The sequence below is a fragment of the Primulina eburnea genome, chromosome 14, assembly GCF_022965805.1.
Source record: "Primulina eburnea isolate SZY01 chromosome 14, ASM2296580v1, whole genome shotgun sequence".
Taxonomy (NCBI): Eukaryota; Viridiplantae; Streptophyta; class Magnoliopsida; order Lamiales; family Gesneriaceae; genus Primulina; species Primulina eburnea.
In genome coordinates this window covers 27,065,053-27,082,702 of record NC_133114.1, presented here as the reverse complement: position 1 = coordinate 27,082,702, position 17,650 = coordinate 27,065,053, and the positions used below count along the sequence as shown (strand labels likewise).

The following is a 17,650-nucleotide window of genomic DNA, read 5'->3' as shown; positions in this document are numbered from 1 at the left end:
TATATATATATATATATATATATATATAGACACACACACACACACACTTGTAAATTATTATCCAACCATACGACACTGTTATGTTCTACTTTGTATTGAAGTTAAAATGGGGTTGGACCGGTTGGTATCGCCCCTTCTTTCTCTAAAAATTTTCAAATATATACTATACTCTCTATGTGATGTACTTTGTGACTACATTGTTTAAATACTAAAAAATAATACCCAACTAATTAAAAAGGTTAGTTTTGAAGAGATACAATACCAAACTCACTTATTTTTTTGGTCAAGTATAGCTTATCAAATTTTGGATTTTTTAGTCAATTAATTTATAAAATTTTTGTTTTGTTGCTTTAATCTTAATTTTTTCAGATATTTTGGTTTAACTGTTGATATATGACGTTGGACATGTCATAATTTTTTGGTGTCATATCAACATTCCGACAAAATATAATTAAAAGCAAAAAAAAAACAGAATTATTGAATCAAAACCAAACTTTAAATAATCAGCATCAATTTTGGTACAACTGTTGATATATATATATATATGCACATACGATATATATATATATATGCACATACGATATATATATGCACATACGATATATGCTACAATATTATATGGGTATGCGGTCATATCATCTATAGAAATATTTGTATATAGTGGTATAACAATGACGTGTCATTGGTGTGGTCATGAGTTCAGTCTGTGTGTTTTGGAGACCGACTAAAACATGTGTTTCCTTGGGCGAAATTCACGATCTGAAGGCAGATAAATAGAAAGGCAGGTGGCTCTCTCGCATGTTTGCTTCACGCAAGCATCTAATGGGGTTTGCTTCATCGCGTGGCTTCTAAGTCTTCATTTAGTGTTTAAAATCCTCTCTTCCCAAAAACAGCATATACCACCAAACCCTAATTAAATCTAACTAAATTTAATTTATATACACTCCCAAAACATTAATCCCGTCTCTTTCTTCATCAGCCCGTGTTCTCGGAAGATCAACTGCCCTTTTCAAAAAAAAACAAAACCCTAACCAGGGTGTTATTTAATTGCTGTGTACAGTTTTCGTTGATCAGTTGGTGTTTGGGATCACAAAATCTTGCAAGATGAGTACAGAAAATATTCCTAGCAGTAGCACGGCAGCAGGGGGTGGGGTAAGCAGCGGAGGAGGGGGTGGAGGTGGCGGTGGCTGTGGGCCTTGTGGAGCATGCAAGTTCTTGAGGAGGAAGTGCGTGGCAGGGTGCATATTTGCGCCATATTTCGACTCGGAGCAAGGGGCGGCTCATTTTGCGGCGGTGCACAAGGTGTTTGGCGCCAGTAATCTGTCGAAGCTACTGCATCACATCCCGGTACACAAGCGGCTCGACTCGGTCGTTACCATTTGTTACGAGGCTCAAGCCCGGCTCCGGGACCCTGTTTATGGCTGTGTTGCTCATATCTTTGCTCTTCAACAACAGGTAATTCACATTAAATCATCAAACGATTCACAAAAATTCGATCTTTTTCACAAAACAACTGTACAATTAATCCTGCTAGGTAGCTTGGTTAAAATGACAGTCAAAATTTTGTTAGTACTAGGAAGATTGACGATGGGTTCGGTGAGTACCATGAATAGTTAATAGCTTTTACTTCGTGCTTGGTTTATTCTTAAAGATCTGACTCATCGGAGTTGGTGAACTAAAGACAACCCTTGAGTTCTCTCTTCTTCAGTTTCATGTCTTCTACCGTTCTATTCCTAAATCTCCTACCCTTCAAAATCGCATTAATATTTAATCCAAATCTCTTATTCTTAGTCAAGTACAACGATTTGTCAAGTTATAAACACCGAGAGTCAGTAAAGTTTTTCTCATTCTGAATGATCTGTACAAGTATTAAAATAAAATTATATCGAAAATCTTTTGAAGGTATATATGGGTTTCTTGGATAAATAGTGTCGATTTATGATTGTTAACTTCTAAACGTTAATCACCGAATCTAGTCTCTCTCTTTATTATTTTTTTTTTTTGCAAACAACATTGGAAATTTAAAAATTGGGATTTGAGTTTGATTATTGAGTTGTCATTGAGTAAGTTCTAAGTTTTGAGTTGGCTGCATCTTAAATTTTCTTCAGCCATTTAGAGAATACTTTTCAATTTCAAATAACTTGTTTAGAACCATTATTTAAGCCACACACCCATTTCTACAGATATACATCTCCAAAATTATTTCATATCTTAACATATAATACATGTAAAACAAGGACTAAAATATGGGGTGCTTTTTTTTAAAAAAATAAACTTTTTATCACAAACGTTAGATTGCACAGAAATTTGTACTACGTAGTTTTTCTTTGTACGTACTCACAGATCGATTTTAGAATATTTATGTAGGGTTTGTGGTATTGTGGACCATGATGTGGTGCATGGGGGGAACAGTTACGTGCTTTGCTGAAATCAAGAAACCTGATTCTGGTTGATGAATTTGTAATGTGGTGGCGTCTGTTACTGTGTGTGTGTGTGTGTTCACATATATATATATTTATAATTATATTATACTTACTGTTATTAAGGAATTGGTCGGGAGTTTTTGTGTAACGCTTAGGGAAGAGCTGGGGTCCTTTGTCCAAATATTGCAGCTTTTTGGGTAATGCTGTTATTTCCTGAAGTGTGAAACTTCATAATTTTTTTTTTAATCTTCTTGATCAACAGATTCTCAACATAATATTAATATACAAAATTTAAGCAGTAAATCTTTTCTTAAATAAATATAATGGTTTTATATTTTTGAATTTGGAAGCGACGAGTACTACCTCTGCTCGTTTTAGTGAAATCTGGCATTTTTTCCAAAACGGATTTTACTTTATTCCAGTACGTTTTTATAATATATTAATAATTTGCCACTGTAACAATATTTAAAATGATCTTCACGTACAGTAGATTGTTTCAACTCTCTGTCCAGCTGCTTTAAACAGAAGCCATGCATGTCTCCTCACTTTATTTTGCTTGTGAAAATTGTCTAATATTTTCAAAATTTTGGTTATATTTTATGTATGCTATATTATTTATCATCATGTATATATATATACAATTATTTATACAAACTGATTTTTTTTGTAGTTCTAGTCTACGAAAAAAATATGTTGCCAAAATAAATCCGAGCAGTTCATCGATATTTATTGTATTCAATTTCACATATTCAAATAAATATTGATTGTTTCCGACATTTACAGGTGGTGAACTTACAAGCGGAACTCTCCTACCTGCAATCGCACCTGGCCACCCTCGAGCTGCCAGCTCCACCACCGCAGCCACCTCCGCTTCTCATGCCTCCAAGCTCTCTCTATATCGGACTTACCCACATCTTCAATAGCCTCTGCAACATACGACTTATCCGCACTATTCGATCCAACGATAATGAACCCATGGAATTCCCTCCAACAGCAGCGGCAGCAGATCGGCCTACGTCAGTTTTCATCCTGTCCGCCATTGGATCATCTCCGGAGATACCATCATCTGACTTCGCCGCTGGAGGAGGCGGGGATCTTCAAGAAGTAGCTCGTGAGTTCCTTAATAGACATGCAAATCCGACAGTAACTTGCAGAAACCATACCTCAACTATGCCACCACAGCCCAGATAAAATTAATAATTTTAAAAAAACTGACTCCAATATCAGATTATTCACTTTATTAGCAGACGTTGATCTTCGAGAGAATTAACTTCTTTTCGTGTCTCTTCTGCATGACTGGTCGAGAGAGATCGATTTATGGATCTTAATTTCTGCTAGTACTAGTATGTGCAGGCGTATATTTTTCTTGTTTATTGAACCCTTTTGCATGTCTAATGGGACTTTACTTAACCTCGTTCTTTGATATTTTGCTGTCTTAAAAATAAAAATTATGAATGAAATTTTAATAATATAAAATGAGGCTATTACAATTCTTTATATTTCATTGGGAATTAGAGTAGATTTTCCTTTAATTTTATTCAGGTTCTATCGCATAATTAAGTCCCCGTGCCTTGTTAAATCGTTCAAAAATACTATATTTAAACTTGTAAATATATGTATCTAACAAATCAACTAATAAACTTTATTAAAAAAATCTACAAATAAACTCGGTTAATTAAATTGTTTCATTGAGGCCAGACTTCAATTGCAGCTCAATTTATAATTTGGATTTACTATAGCTTATTTTATGCATATAGAGCTGTTAAAACGGGCTAGATTTCCGCAGCATCACATAATAGGTTGATTGGGTTGATAATTTGTCTGTCTGTTCAAATGACGGCCCGCCTGCCACATCTAACACAAATAAAAACTGGGTAGACCAACTGGATTGATTGCACCACCTGCCAAATAGGCGAATTGAGTTGACAATTTTCCATCGTCTCACCAAATGACAAGTTGTGGCAATTTGCGAATTAACCCGCTCCACTAGCCTATTTTGACAGCTCTAATGCAGATCATATCAATGAATTTGTTGATTAAGTAGTTTGCATCACCTTATATTAATTACTATTGTAATTTTAAAATAAACGGCCCAATAACAATGCATGACGAATAAGAGCCCAACAGTGAAAATATTTAGGCCTTTGAGCGCATGCTTTCAAAACATAGGCCTGTTAATACAACGGGACTGGAGTCCATAAATCTGCGACCCCTGTCCAGCGAGCCTTCGATTCTAGTTCAATCCCTGCTTGGATTCAGAGAATCTCGAAATTATTTCGCGTTTCCCCCAACTATTATCCAGTTATAATTGTATGTAACCAATTTGATTTCCAATAATTTTACAAATATATTTATAATTATATAGTAAAACTTCTATAAATTAATATCTCTCTAATATAATATTTTTTATAAGTTTCGACTCGAGCTAATGTGTTAAATTAATCAATAATTTTGATAAAATAATAAGGAGTAGGTCTCTTGTGAGAAGGTCTCACGAATCTTTATCTGTGAGACCGGTTAACCCTACCGATATTCACAATAAAAAGTAATATTCTTATAAAAGTACTTTAATTAGATGACGCAAATAAGAGATCTGTCTCACAAGATAACAATTTTTTGTCCATAAGAGTTGTGGTTCCAAGTATTGTTATAAAAGTAGGTATCTTGTAAGGCGGTCTCACGAATATTTATCTGTGAGACGGGTCAACCCTATTGATATTTACAATAAAAAGTAATACTCTTAGAATAAGAAGTAATACTTTTCATGGATGAACCAAACAAGATATCTGTATCACAAAATACTATCAGTGACACCGTCTCACACAAATTTTTATCTTGTTATAAATGTCCATTTCGATTGAATTGTTGGGTTTTCTGACCTATTGACGATAAGATCATAATGAAATTGAACTTAAATTATAATTTTTTTCCCAGAAGATTTCTACTTACTTTTTAAAAATTTTATGGGGAAAAAAATAGATTGACATGATATTACGTAATTGCATTTGCAGTAGTGCAACAATATATTATTGTTTGTTCGATAAAAAAAATTTACAATTATGAATTTGTAAAATTTATATGGACTCTTTTTGTGCAACTATATATATTTATGAATTTCCGGTTACAAATAATATAAAAACGAAACCGAAAGTTCACATATCCTAAAGTTTCTTTAATCTTTGAATTTAAAAAATATATCATATCTGACATTTATTGCATTGACTCTAATCACTCAATGGTTTACATGTCAAGACAAATTAAACCTAATCCATCTTCTCTTTCTCGGTTTAATTTTCTTTTATAATTCTTTATATATATATATATATATATATATATATATATATATATATATATATATATATATATATATATTATCTAACAATGTATAGGTACGATATGTGTGTATATATATTTATAATTTACTAAACTATTTTTTATTCGGCTATTTTATGATTTCTATCATTTGTTGACTCCTATAAATCAATACTTTAAAAAATGTAAGGATTTATTAAAAAAGTTGAAAACTGGTTAGTGATGATCAGTTAGTACAAATGTAGATCTAGTCTATCACAACAATGTCGGAAAAAGATTTGAAATTTAAAAATATTATTCACTTTTCAAAGTGACTTTATTATTGATCATCAAATGTCCTCTGATAATTAAATCGAGTAGAAGTTGAAAAAATAAATTCTCGATCGTGCAGAAGTTTCGGAATTGTACAAGAGTGAGTCTCATATGAGACCGTCTCACGGGTCATAATCCGTGAGACGGGTCAGCCCTACCCATATTCACAATAAAAAGTAATACTCTTAGCATAAAAAGTAATACTTTTTCATGGGTGACCCAAATAAGAGATCCGTCTCACAACTACGACCCGTGAGACCGTCTCACATAAGTTTTTGCCATTGTTACAAATAGGTAGGATCCTTTGATTTTCGGTCGAAATAATTTAAAGTATCTGGTTCAAATTTGTTTAAAAAGTTTCATACGTTATTAATTAATGGCGTTGAATTATGTGGTACTATTTTCACATGCGGGAATGGACTACTCTGGTTTGGCATAGCCTCATCCTCTGAAATGAATATATATGTTTTTTTCGAAAACTATAAATTTTCTGCCTTCCAAAATTACAATACAATCATATTAACTTCGCAACAAACTTGAAAAAAAAAATCAACTTAAAAAATCAATGAGACCATCTCACGGATCTTAATCTGTGAGATGGGTCAACCCTACCTATATTCACAATAAAAATAATACTCTTAGCATAAAAAGTAATATTTTTTCATGGATAACCCAAATAAGAGATTCGTATTATAAATACGACCCGTGAGACCGTCGCATACAAGTTTTTGTCAATTAAAAACTGTTTAAAAATTTTAAATAAATTGTAATATCATTATCATATAAGATATCAAATATTTGATCCTACCATAATTAAGCATCTTTAACTCAAAGAGGCACACAAAACCGCTGGATCTGCCAATCCAATAAGGGAACCGTTGACATTTTTCACCATTACCTTACGGGGAAGATAAAGGGACATATATATAAACCTAATAACAAATGAAGAAGAAGAACACCCACAATAAAATACCAATTATATACATATACATAGAGTTTTGATATACTGCACACCTAGCGTATACACCTATGTGAACACTGATGAGGTGTCATTCACCCATTGAATGTGATGAAATATAGAAAAATTGCGCATCCAATGGGTTAGTAGCACCTCATCGGTGCTCATATAGATGTGCACGATAGGTTTGCAGCATATCAAAACTGCATATACGTATATGTATGTATGTATATATATATATATATATATATATATATATATATATATATGTATGTATGTATGTATGTATGTATGTATATGTAAGTCTACATAGACATCAAAAGTTTTGATGCATCCACCATTAATTAAATCTAGAAGGTGGAGAGATGACTAAAATGATTCCAAATCAATCACTATCCATCACGTGTTGACCTCTATTTTGGTCGGCCCTTGTTTTGCCATTACACATGACAAGTGTATTAATTAAATCCCAAGTTGTAACCCTAGCAGGGATTGGTCTTCAACCAAAAGGATAAGTACATGGGGAGCAACGATTTCATTTCAAGCCCCCTTAATTCGACCAAATGCGACTTCCAATAAAGTTAGAAGAACGTGGCCAGTTATATACATGGTTGTTACATACACCACCATACATTCGCAAAGCATCTATATATATATTTTTTTTCTGTTCTCGAATTTATTTTATTTTTTGTTGCATCAAATACTATGAATTAATTTTAAATGTCGTTTTTACCTATCACTATTTGAATGGTTAAGTCAACGAGCCAAACTGTTTGTGACAAGTTCGATGGTGAGGTTTTGAAGTTATTGGTTATGGTGATCGATCGAGTTCAAGCACAATTAATTCTATCTAGGAGACCTAAATTTGAGCTTTTATCTTGAATATTACAGTTGATCTTAGCTACCTAGTCTAAGAAAAATCTAATATGTTTGGAGTAATGAAATGCAATATTGTGATTTTAAATATATTCGAGTTCGAGTTCGAGTTCGAGTCCGATACTAATGACGGAATAGGGAACTTGCTATGGATTCCAAGCATTAGTTGCACATCACATGAAAGTAATAGTGTAGTTTTTAGTGGTCCACATTCGCACTATTGATTAGCTTAATAAATTGTTTTTAATAGGGATATAGGTGATTTGAAGATAAGCATTACAATTAAGCTTGTCGCACAAGTCCCAAAGTTTCTTTTAGTTAAAAAATTGTAATGTTCTTTTCCTACAATTTTTTTTAAAAATTCTATTTAAAGTGAAAAATGCCATAAAATGTTCCATCGAGGCATGGATATCAAATCAGCATAAGCGAGTAGGACCGATTATTTTTAGTGACCCACATTACGTATCTATATATCTATATCTATATATAAAAGCATGTATGAAGGGAATGAAATCATGTGCTCCATATTGTGTTATATATATATATATATATATATATATATATATATTATATATATACAATGATTGCTATTACCTAAAATGTGTAGATAAATTAGGAGATATAAATGAGTTGAATCGAGTAAAATATTATATATTTCTTAGATGTAAGTTCGAACTCGAAATTTTCTTTATCTGACCCAAAACATGAAAATGTTATATTTTGAGCTTGATTTGGGTTTGACTAAGTGTTTTAATCCGAATCCTCTTCTTCATCATGTCCAAACTTAATTATCTAGATTTATTAATCAATTCATACTTGAATCTGGGCTCTAGACACCTCTGGCATATGTATTTTATTTATATTAAAATATTAATCGAATTTCGCAATTTAATTGGATAAGAGAAAGGGAGTACTACTATAATTTATGAGAAATTAAAGAATAAAGAGTGGGTAAGTTCACTAGAAAATTATTTCTAATACATTTATTATTAACAATGTGTCAAGTATACTAAGAAAATCAATCAACTACTTTTGCATTTAAACTAAAAGTATAAACCAATCGAAATGAGTCGAATATTAGTAAATATGTAGTGTTCAAATTAAATATTATATTTGATTTCGAGCTCGATTCAAAACTCGAAAATTTAATTTTTTGGCAATTTGACTCGAAATGTTCGAACCTATTCACATCATGTTCGAATTAACGTTTGAAGCTCGTAATATCTGAAAAATCGAAATGTATATAATATAATATATGAAAGATAAATATAGTAATAAAATATTAAGATTTGTGAGGTATGGAACAAATAATTTTACTCAAGTTCGAATTTTTTTTTAAACAAATTTCGAGTTTGGATAAATTCAATAACTTGGAACGTTTACCGAGCTAATACAACCCCAACTTTTGTCTTTCAATTTGTTTTTCAATATTTATTATTATGAAATAAAGAAAAGTAATTAGCAGAAAAGACAAAATAGATAGCAATAATTAGTGGTGTGAGGGAAGTAGGTAGAGAGATACATAGATCGCCCTTGAGACACGGGCTGCACCCCACTGGCCTCCATTGTGTTGTGTGAATTTTTGGACCTATTTACTCCAATTCCCAATGAACCACCATATGCATTCTTCCGTAATTTTTCGACAATACGGTGAAATTAATTTATCATATATTAAAGATCATACTATTTTTCTAGCATCTCAATTTCTTGTCGTTTTGTCCTCTTTTGAACTAAAAAACGACATCTCTTCCTCATGATCATGCCAGCAGACCCGACCCACATACAATAAGAGGGGATCGGGGCTTGGTCAAAGGCACGAGTAATTACCATCCCTTGTCTCATATTGACTTTTGATACATCTCTCCCCCACCAATTAATTTTGATATGTTTTTAGTTTAATGTTGGACTGCAAATCCACCTAATTCGAACAAATTGATCATTGCGCATGTGCATGTATGTGGGTGAAGTCAGTATTCAGAAATATCTGGAGCTGAGAGCTGACTTCATCTTCTTGTTATTGTAATTGATACAATAAATTTAATACTTTTAAATTTTAAAATTAAAAAAAGTGTAAAGAAAACAAGGAACAAGTGTATTTGATATTCAATACATTTAAAATCATGGAGAAAAAACGTTATTGAAATTGTGTTTTTCGATTCTTCTTAAATCAAACTCATTAATTATTAAAATTTTCAACCAAATCTCATTTAACGTAGATTACCAAAAAATATGAGAAAAACCCTTTTTACATCTTGTTATCAAGAGTTGTTTTAGCAAGTTTCATAGCTGAAAATGTTTGTTCCGTTGTTGATATAATAGCGGGAAGAGTTAAAAAAGATGAATGGACATACCAATTAAATAAAATATATTGGATTTAAATGATGTAACAATGACGTATATAATTTTTGAACTTTAAACAAATGAGAAAATTATATGTCAATCAAATTGTAGCTTCTTGACTTATTTGTCTCAACTAAAATTCAACATAATTTAGAAATAGTCGATAAATACTAAAATCTTTCATGACCAGCAACATTAAGTTTATAGTGATCCAATTGAATTATCAAGTAAGGGCAATTATGAGATGAGTGACCCACTGAGAAGTTTCTCATGGTGTGTGTGAATGATGACATAAGCATGTTAGAAAGACCCATGCTGGTACATTGGAGATGATTGTTGAATCTGAGGAGTTACAAAATGGTTCAGAGCTGACCTATCATAGTACGGTGTAGTTCGAGGATGAACCAAACAGAAGCTGGTGGGCATGTGAAGCTCAAAGCCGAAGAGGATAGGGAGTCATCGTTGGTGCCATGAGGTTGCATGGACATGCAACGGGCGGCTCTTGGCAGACTTCTAGGTAAAGGAAATACAAATGAACCGATCTCAAACCGGAATGAGAGGGATTACAAAACTGTTTGGGTATGAGATTGTACATTTGAGAATGACTTAAAAGATTTGATAAATACTACTTATATCAACAAGTTGCATCTATTCTCGGGACCTCGTAACTTAAAAATTCTAAATTTAATTAAGTGTATTTGACTTAGGGTAATTATGACAAGTTCGTCAGAGAAGATGTTGGAAGGAAAAATCGAATAAATTATCATTGATCAAACTCTTATCTACTTCACCGGTTCGAACACCACTTGGAAACAACTATGTTTCTTTCAGTATCTCCTTAGTTACATATTCGCCAATCGAGTTTGTGGGCGCCCAATGGTTATTCATTCGTTTGCGTCTGATTATATTAAGCTACGTAGACGGTAGCATAGCATGTAATTGTTTTCAGTTGAGAGGCTTATTTTGTTGGAAAATTAATCGAAGATTCAGTTCTTGAATTTAATTAAATAATCATAAATTCTAAAATATTTGGGATGTTCCGTTGACTTTGTTTAGTTATTCCCAATCCTAGCTAACTCAATAGTTAGGTTGTGCAGCCAATGGGATTCGGGCATATAACCAACCAGCCCTATAAATAAACATATATATTTATGGCTCCGCCCCCTAATATAATTTAACATCTAGAATTAAAGTAAACTTCGAATCCATGATACATGACACTTTTTAAAAAATTACATTACATCTCTCTATATAAAATTATATTTATTATCATTTCAGTGCCATATTTGTACATTAATTTGCAATATATTACACTTAGATACTAAAAAATAATTGCATCTTTTGTTATCAATTAGTATAGGTTTACGATGAGTTCCATTACAAACATGTCGTGAATAGAGAGTCATGGAAGAGGCGGTGGACATGTTAATAATTAGAATGTCTTATGTGATACGATTTTAACTAGTCAACTTGATGCATATCTGAAATGAAAAATAGTATTTTTTTTAATGTATCAACCGGGAAAAATGTGTCATAAAATTAATTTGTGAGACAGTTTCATGAGACTTTTTTTTTTGTTGATAATGATGATGATGATAATAATAATATGATATATGATGTAATATATATTATGTTGATATTAATCTAACAGTTAAAGGGATAATTGTATACCGATTTATTTTATCTCTCTTCGATAGATAATAGGCAAAAACTTATGTGAGACGGTCTCACGGGTCGAATTTGTAAGACGGATCTCTTATTTGGTTATCCATGAAAAAGTATATTTTTTTATGCTAGATAATATTACTCTAAGTTTCATTTCTTCTCATTATTAACTTTTTCTAATGATACCAAAAGAATATGTCAACCACCAAAATTATAAAATTACGTTATTTTGGATTTTATAAAAAATTTGTATGAAGGTTTGGGCATAAATACGCACAAATCTACAATCGAACAGCTTAATTTTATCAGTAGCAACATATAATAGTGAAATTTATATCGATTAATATCAACATTAAACTTTCACCCTGAAAAATGTATTCTTTTCCACATTTTGTGTAAGATTAATCTTAATTCCAATTTTAAATAAATTATAACATATTTTAAAATATAAAATTCAATTATGATCATTAATAACATGCTACGGGTTTTGTAAAAAAAAATTCATTATATTATTAATAATATAGTGCAATTATTTTCTGTTTTGAAGATTGAGAATACTGATAATGATAGATTTGACAAAGATAAAAAAAATAGTGTTTTAAATTACGCTACAATTTGCTCAAACAAGTTCTGATTGCACGAATCATTAAAAGTTAATTGCATCAAACAATATGTATAAACAAATTACAATAAATCACAAACAAAATATTTAATTCATCTCTTTTCTTAAAAAAAATAAACAATATATTGTTTTAATTAATTATCGTGCTTAAGTTTACTATTTCTTTTTTTTTAGACAAAAAAAAGAAGAAATGAATTGAATGTTTTGTTTGTGATTTGTTGCATTTTGTTTAAACATCGATAATGTTTACGCATTAAATTTTATGAATATTTCATTCCTGCATGATTAGGATTGGAACTTAAAAATTTTGCATTAAAATTTATCGATTTTACAAAATAATAGTACAACTAATATGGTAATTAGATCAACTAAACGTAATCAATAATCATTTGAAAAAACTATAATTTTTGGTCTAATATGTTTAGTTCTTTGCAATTTTTATTCTCTATATTGATAAATTTCATTTTCAGTCACGTATCTTTAATTTTTTTACAATTTAGTTTTTTCACAGGAATGTTGACGTGACACTAAATATGTCGGCAGTAAATTGGTGTCATCTTAGCACTATATGGAAAAATGACTAAAAGTTGCAAAAAAAAGTCAAATATATCTGACTACAACTGAAATTTAATATTATAAACGATCAAATTTTCAAAATATATATCAAAATTACAGGTTTTCCTAATAATATATCATAATATTACGAATCCAATTTTTTAAAAAATTAATTAATTATATCATTTAAGTTATTTATGTTTATTTTAGTACTTTGAAACTTCTAATTAAGGTTAATTTCAGATTTCGCACAAGTCCTGCACGGTACCTGTTTCAATATTGGTTCTTGTTTTTTATTCTTAAGAATCAAAACCGAATTACAAGTCATTGTTTTTTATTTCAATTTTGGAAATTAGTTTTAAATTTTTTGAGATTGTTTTCAATTTTCAAAGAGATCGAAATATCAAGAACATTGAAATTTTAGTATTGTAAGTTGGTATATTTTGAGTTCTAGTTATATAATTTATCAAAATTTGGTTTTCGCTAAGTAACTTAATTTCTTATTTGGTTTCGGTCTTTTTTTTTTTTGCCGAATTCACTAAATCCATCAAATGTTTGCTCATTTGACATCGATCATCTCCTATCTCCTACATGACTCACGTGACAAAAAAAACATATATTATACATATTAAATTATATATAAACAAAAATATAGAAAAACAACAAGTTTTTTCCTCATATTTTGAAATATTGTGTATCGTTTTGTATTGTTTACTCTCTTTGTTTTAGTTTATATTTATTTTAAGGAGTGGAACATATATTATTCTCGCTACAAAAAAGCTGCAAATCAATGTCAAATAAACAACACTCGATTGTTTATTGGCTTCTGATGAAAAAGGCCAGACCAAAAAATATATCCTAGGTTATTGGTTAAAAAACAAATATTGACAAATTATTTGAGTAATAAACCTTACACATGTCAACTTAAATGACTAAATTACAATTTTTCTGCAAATAATTATATAAAAAATAAATCGAACGTTGTTATCTTGTAAGTTATATGATTTAGAAATATTTATGTCAATGAATTCTGAAAATTGCTCTTGAATTACCAAATTTAGCCTCCATGTATCTATCTATCTATCTGTCGAAACCTCTCTATTGACCAAACCCTAACGCAAACATCAATTTTTATTCATCCGATCCTCTCTCAAATTACACAATTTCATAAAACTAGTTGGAAATCAAAAGAGATGGAAAATTTAGTCTCCACCTATTTTACGGCCGTTGAATTAGATTCCTTGTAGCTTCTGATTCTTGAGCTTTCGTATACCCTCTCTCAATTTCCTCTATTTCACCGAGGATTTGCATTGGTTTTGAAGAAGGAAGTTGAATATACATAAACAGTTTCGAAACAAGTGATGGATCAGCTAACTCACGGTCGTCCCCGCCATTTACCGCCACCTTTCCACGGCGGAGATCTTCAGCTCCACCAGCATCAATTCCTGCAGCATCAGCAGCACCGCCGGAGTCTCGAAGACGAACAAAGCGGAAACGGTAACCCATTAAAGGGAGATCCGGATGAGAATTATGGCCTCGCCTCCACCAACACAGCCGATCAAGAAAAAGAGATGGAGCAACTGGGGACTGATCAAAACGAGGTAACAAGAAGACCTCGGGGCCGCCCCTCCGGCTCAAAGAACAAGCCTAAGCCTCCTATTATTATCACTCGAGATAGTGCTAACGCACTCAGGTCTCATGTTATGGAAGTTGCGAATGGCTGTGATATTCAAGAAAGCATAACAATCTTCGCCACCAGGCGGCAGAGGGGCGTTTGCATATTGAGCGGAAGCGGCGCCGTGACGAATGTAACTCTCCGTCAGCCTTCCGCTCCTGGCGCGGTTGTGAATTTGCATGGAAGATTTGAAATTCTCTCTCTTTCGGGATCGTTTCTTCCTCCTCCGGCTCCGGCAGCGGCGTCTGGACTTACTATATATTTGGCCGGCGGGCAAGGACAAGTGGTGGGGGGGACGGTAGTTGGGCCTCTTCTGGCTTCCGGGCCGGTGATGATAATGGCTGCGTCTTTTGGTAATGCAGCTTATGAGAGGCTGCCTTTGGAAGATGAAGAGGCGGCACTGGCGGGAGGAGGACAGCTGGGATCGCCGCCGCCGCCGGGGATTGCGGGGCAGCAAATGATGAGTGATCCAAATGCGAATATGTTTCACGGAATGCCCCAAACTAATCTCATGAATTCATGCCAATTACCAGCTGAAGCTTACTGGGGAACAGGTCGTCCTCCATTTTAATATTTATAATCCAGAATCTTAAAATTATGACATGATTTCACTTCTAGTACGTTCTTGCAAATTATTTGGCTTTAATTCTTCTTTTTCTTGATCTTTTTTTTTAAAAAAAAATCACATCGTACTTTGATCATTTCTTGACTTTGATGGAAGAGGGATGTACAAATTCATGAATTCTGTGGGTTTGATCATTTTGTGAGAAAATTCTCCTCGTGTTCTAACCTCAAGTCCTGCAATTTGTGTTGCAGTAGTAGTTACTTCTGCTTCTGTTACTTTAAGCGGAAGAACCAAGAGTTTTTTAGGTTACTTTTTTTTATTTATTTATTTTTCTTTTAAGTTTCCCATTTTAGGATACATGGTATCCAAAAACTCGTACAACTCAACCCTATTTAAAACATTTTCACTTTAGAAGACATATATAAATTAATATCTTTGTCAATGTGTTTATGCATACATGAAAAAATAATAAAATCCCATTAGCAAAAATCATCATTAATTTAATTATATTCAACTCTATACATGCAGATTTAAGCCTCCCCATGATCCAAAATTAAAGAACGCAATTTTTTTTCTCAAAACTACTGAAAGAATACTGGGCTGAAGGATATCGCTCAAATTTTTTCTATCGATCGGTAGTATTTTTCGCCTTGAATGGACAATTCCCAAAGCGCTTAGACTCCTAGATAAATTTCATTAATGTTTCGTGTCCATCAGTAACACGAAAGTTATTAACATCGTGTGAATGTTTTGCCTTTTGCCATTTTTTCAATGAAAGCAAAAATTTATTTTCTTGTAAAATCTTTTTAAAAGTAGAAATAACTCGATTCAAAATACTTTTTTTAATATTAAATTAGTATTAAAAATCAAACTAATATGAATATGTCTCTCCTCCATTGTGTGTGTTCTTCCACAGCAGACAGTAAGATATAATTCCAAGTTTCAAGGCATATATTTGGTAGGCAGTTGGCGAGAGATTTTGACTGCATGCAAATGGGGGTTTGGTTGATAATAATGGGACTGAAAAAATGAAAGCCTAGAGGTATGGGGCAGAAACACAACATCGTGCCTTGATTTCTTGCATGTTTGACTCAGTTCCGGAGACATGAACATCGGGTACTGTGTCACACGTGCATTGGCTCTGAATTAACCTAATTATTTCTACTTTTTACTAGCTAGGCAAGAACAATGTTGTCTATGTTTCCCGCCTCCAATTCAGAAATTTTATCGCATTAATTAATGTTTGTATTTTGCACTTAATCTTATAGTACTTACTGGGAAAGATATGGAACATGATTATTATTGGATTGACAAAAATTTGTGTGAGACGGTCTCACAGGTCGTATTATGTGAGACGAATCTCTTATTTGAGTCATCCATGAAAAAATATTACTTTTTATTGTGAATATCGGTAGGATTGATTCGTCTCACAGATAAAGATTCGTGAGACCGTCTCACAAGAGACCTACTCTATTGGATTATTGTCGATAATTTGACTTTGTTGCTCCATTATAACTTAACAAGAGTTATATTATATATGCATGCATCAATGCATAAACATCTCGAGCAACGTTAAAGTCCTTCCCACTGTCTCTATCTACCTATAAATACGCGCGCGCACACATATATACATACAGATTAATGAGAAGGGCCTACAAGGTAATGTGAGCGATATTGATGCGTAGGGTGTCTAGATTCAGGAACGTGCACGGTTCAGTGCATTAAGACTATATTTAATCTAATCTACCACTGCATGTCTTGCCTTTATTTTCCCTTTCACATGCATTATGATGCATCAACTAGCTCTAGAGAAGTGATTCAACAAGTTAATATAAGTAGGGATAACTATATATTACTGAAAAAATTAAAATTTTAATGTGAAGTTATTTCAAATTATAGTTTTCATTCCCATTAAATAGCCTCCTGTCATATCAGTCTAACTCGTTTATTAATTAATATTCCAGTTTTTGGGACCTCGCCTCCATTCAATCATGTACGTATCGCTAATTAAGTCTTTTTGACTTTATTTAAAATCTCCATAATATACAAATAGTTTAACATTTAATTTGATAAGAAAGAGTACTGTTCATATAGACTGATCGTGAGAAAATTCTTCGATAAATTCTCATAAATCTTCTGATATGTTGTTTCATTTCCAACCAGCTGAACTATGTCGAATGGTGTCCCCTAATTTTGAAAATATTTGAACAAAGCGGCACAAACCAGTCAGTACTTTAATTGTAAGTGTTCCCGTGTTATTTGTTGATCGATTCTCATAGAGCAACGATACATACTTGTCGTCTTATCAAATTTATTGTTCGAGTTCGGTTGCATATGTAGCTTTGAA

At 32.3% G+C, this 17,650-nt stretch overlaps 2 protein-coding genes across 3 annotated transcripts; both read left to right on the top strand.

Moving 5' to 3' along the window:
* Window positions 1-1,024: 1,024 nt before the first annotated feature.
* LOC140812652 (LOB domain-containing protein 30-like) lies at window positions 1,025-3,787 on the top strand. Its single transcript, XM_073170984.1, is given in 4 exon segments — window positions 1,025-1,455; window positions 3,207-3,308; window positions 3,310-3,451; window positions 3,454-3,787. Coding segments are annotated over 4 exon segments (756 nt in total). The 5' UTR covers window positions 1,025-1,104; the 3' UTR covers window positions 3,615-3,787.
* Window positions 3,788-14,146: 10,359 nt separating this feature from the next.
* LOC140813307 (AT-hook motif nuclear-localized protein 22-like) lies at window positions 14,147-16,550 on the top strand. Of its 2 annotated transcripts, none has more exons than XM_073171810.1 (2): window positions 14,147-15,292; window positions 16,220-16,550. In XM_073171810.1, the coding sequence occupies exons 1-2, from the start codon at window positions 14,425-14,427 to the stop codon at window positions 16,234-16,236; spliced, it is 885 nt and encodes a 294-aa protein (XP_073027911.1). In that variant the 5' UTR covers window positions 14,147-14,424; the 3' UTR covers window positions 16,237-16,550. The 2 variants fall into 2 exon arrangements, with proteins under 2 accessions (XP_073027911.1, XP_073027912.1); XM_073171811.1 differs by having other exon boundaries at window positions 14,148-15,292; window positions 16,223-16,550.
* Window positions 16,551-17,650: the final 1,100 nt, after the last annotated feature.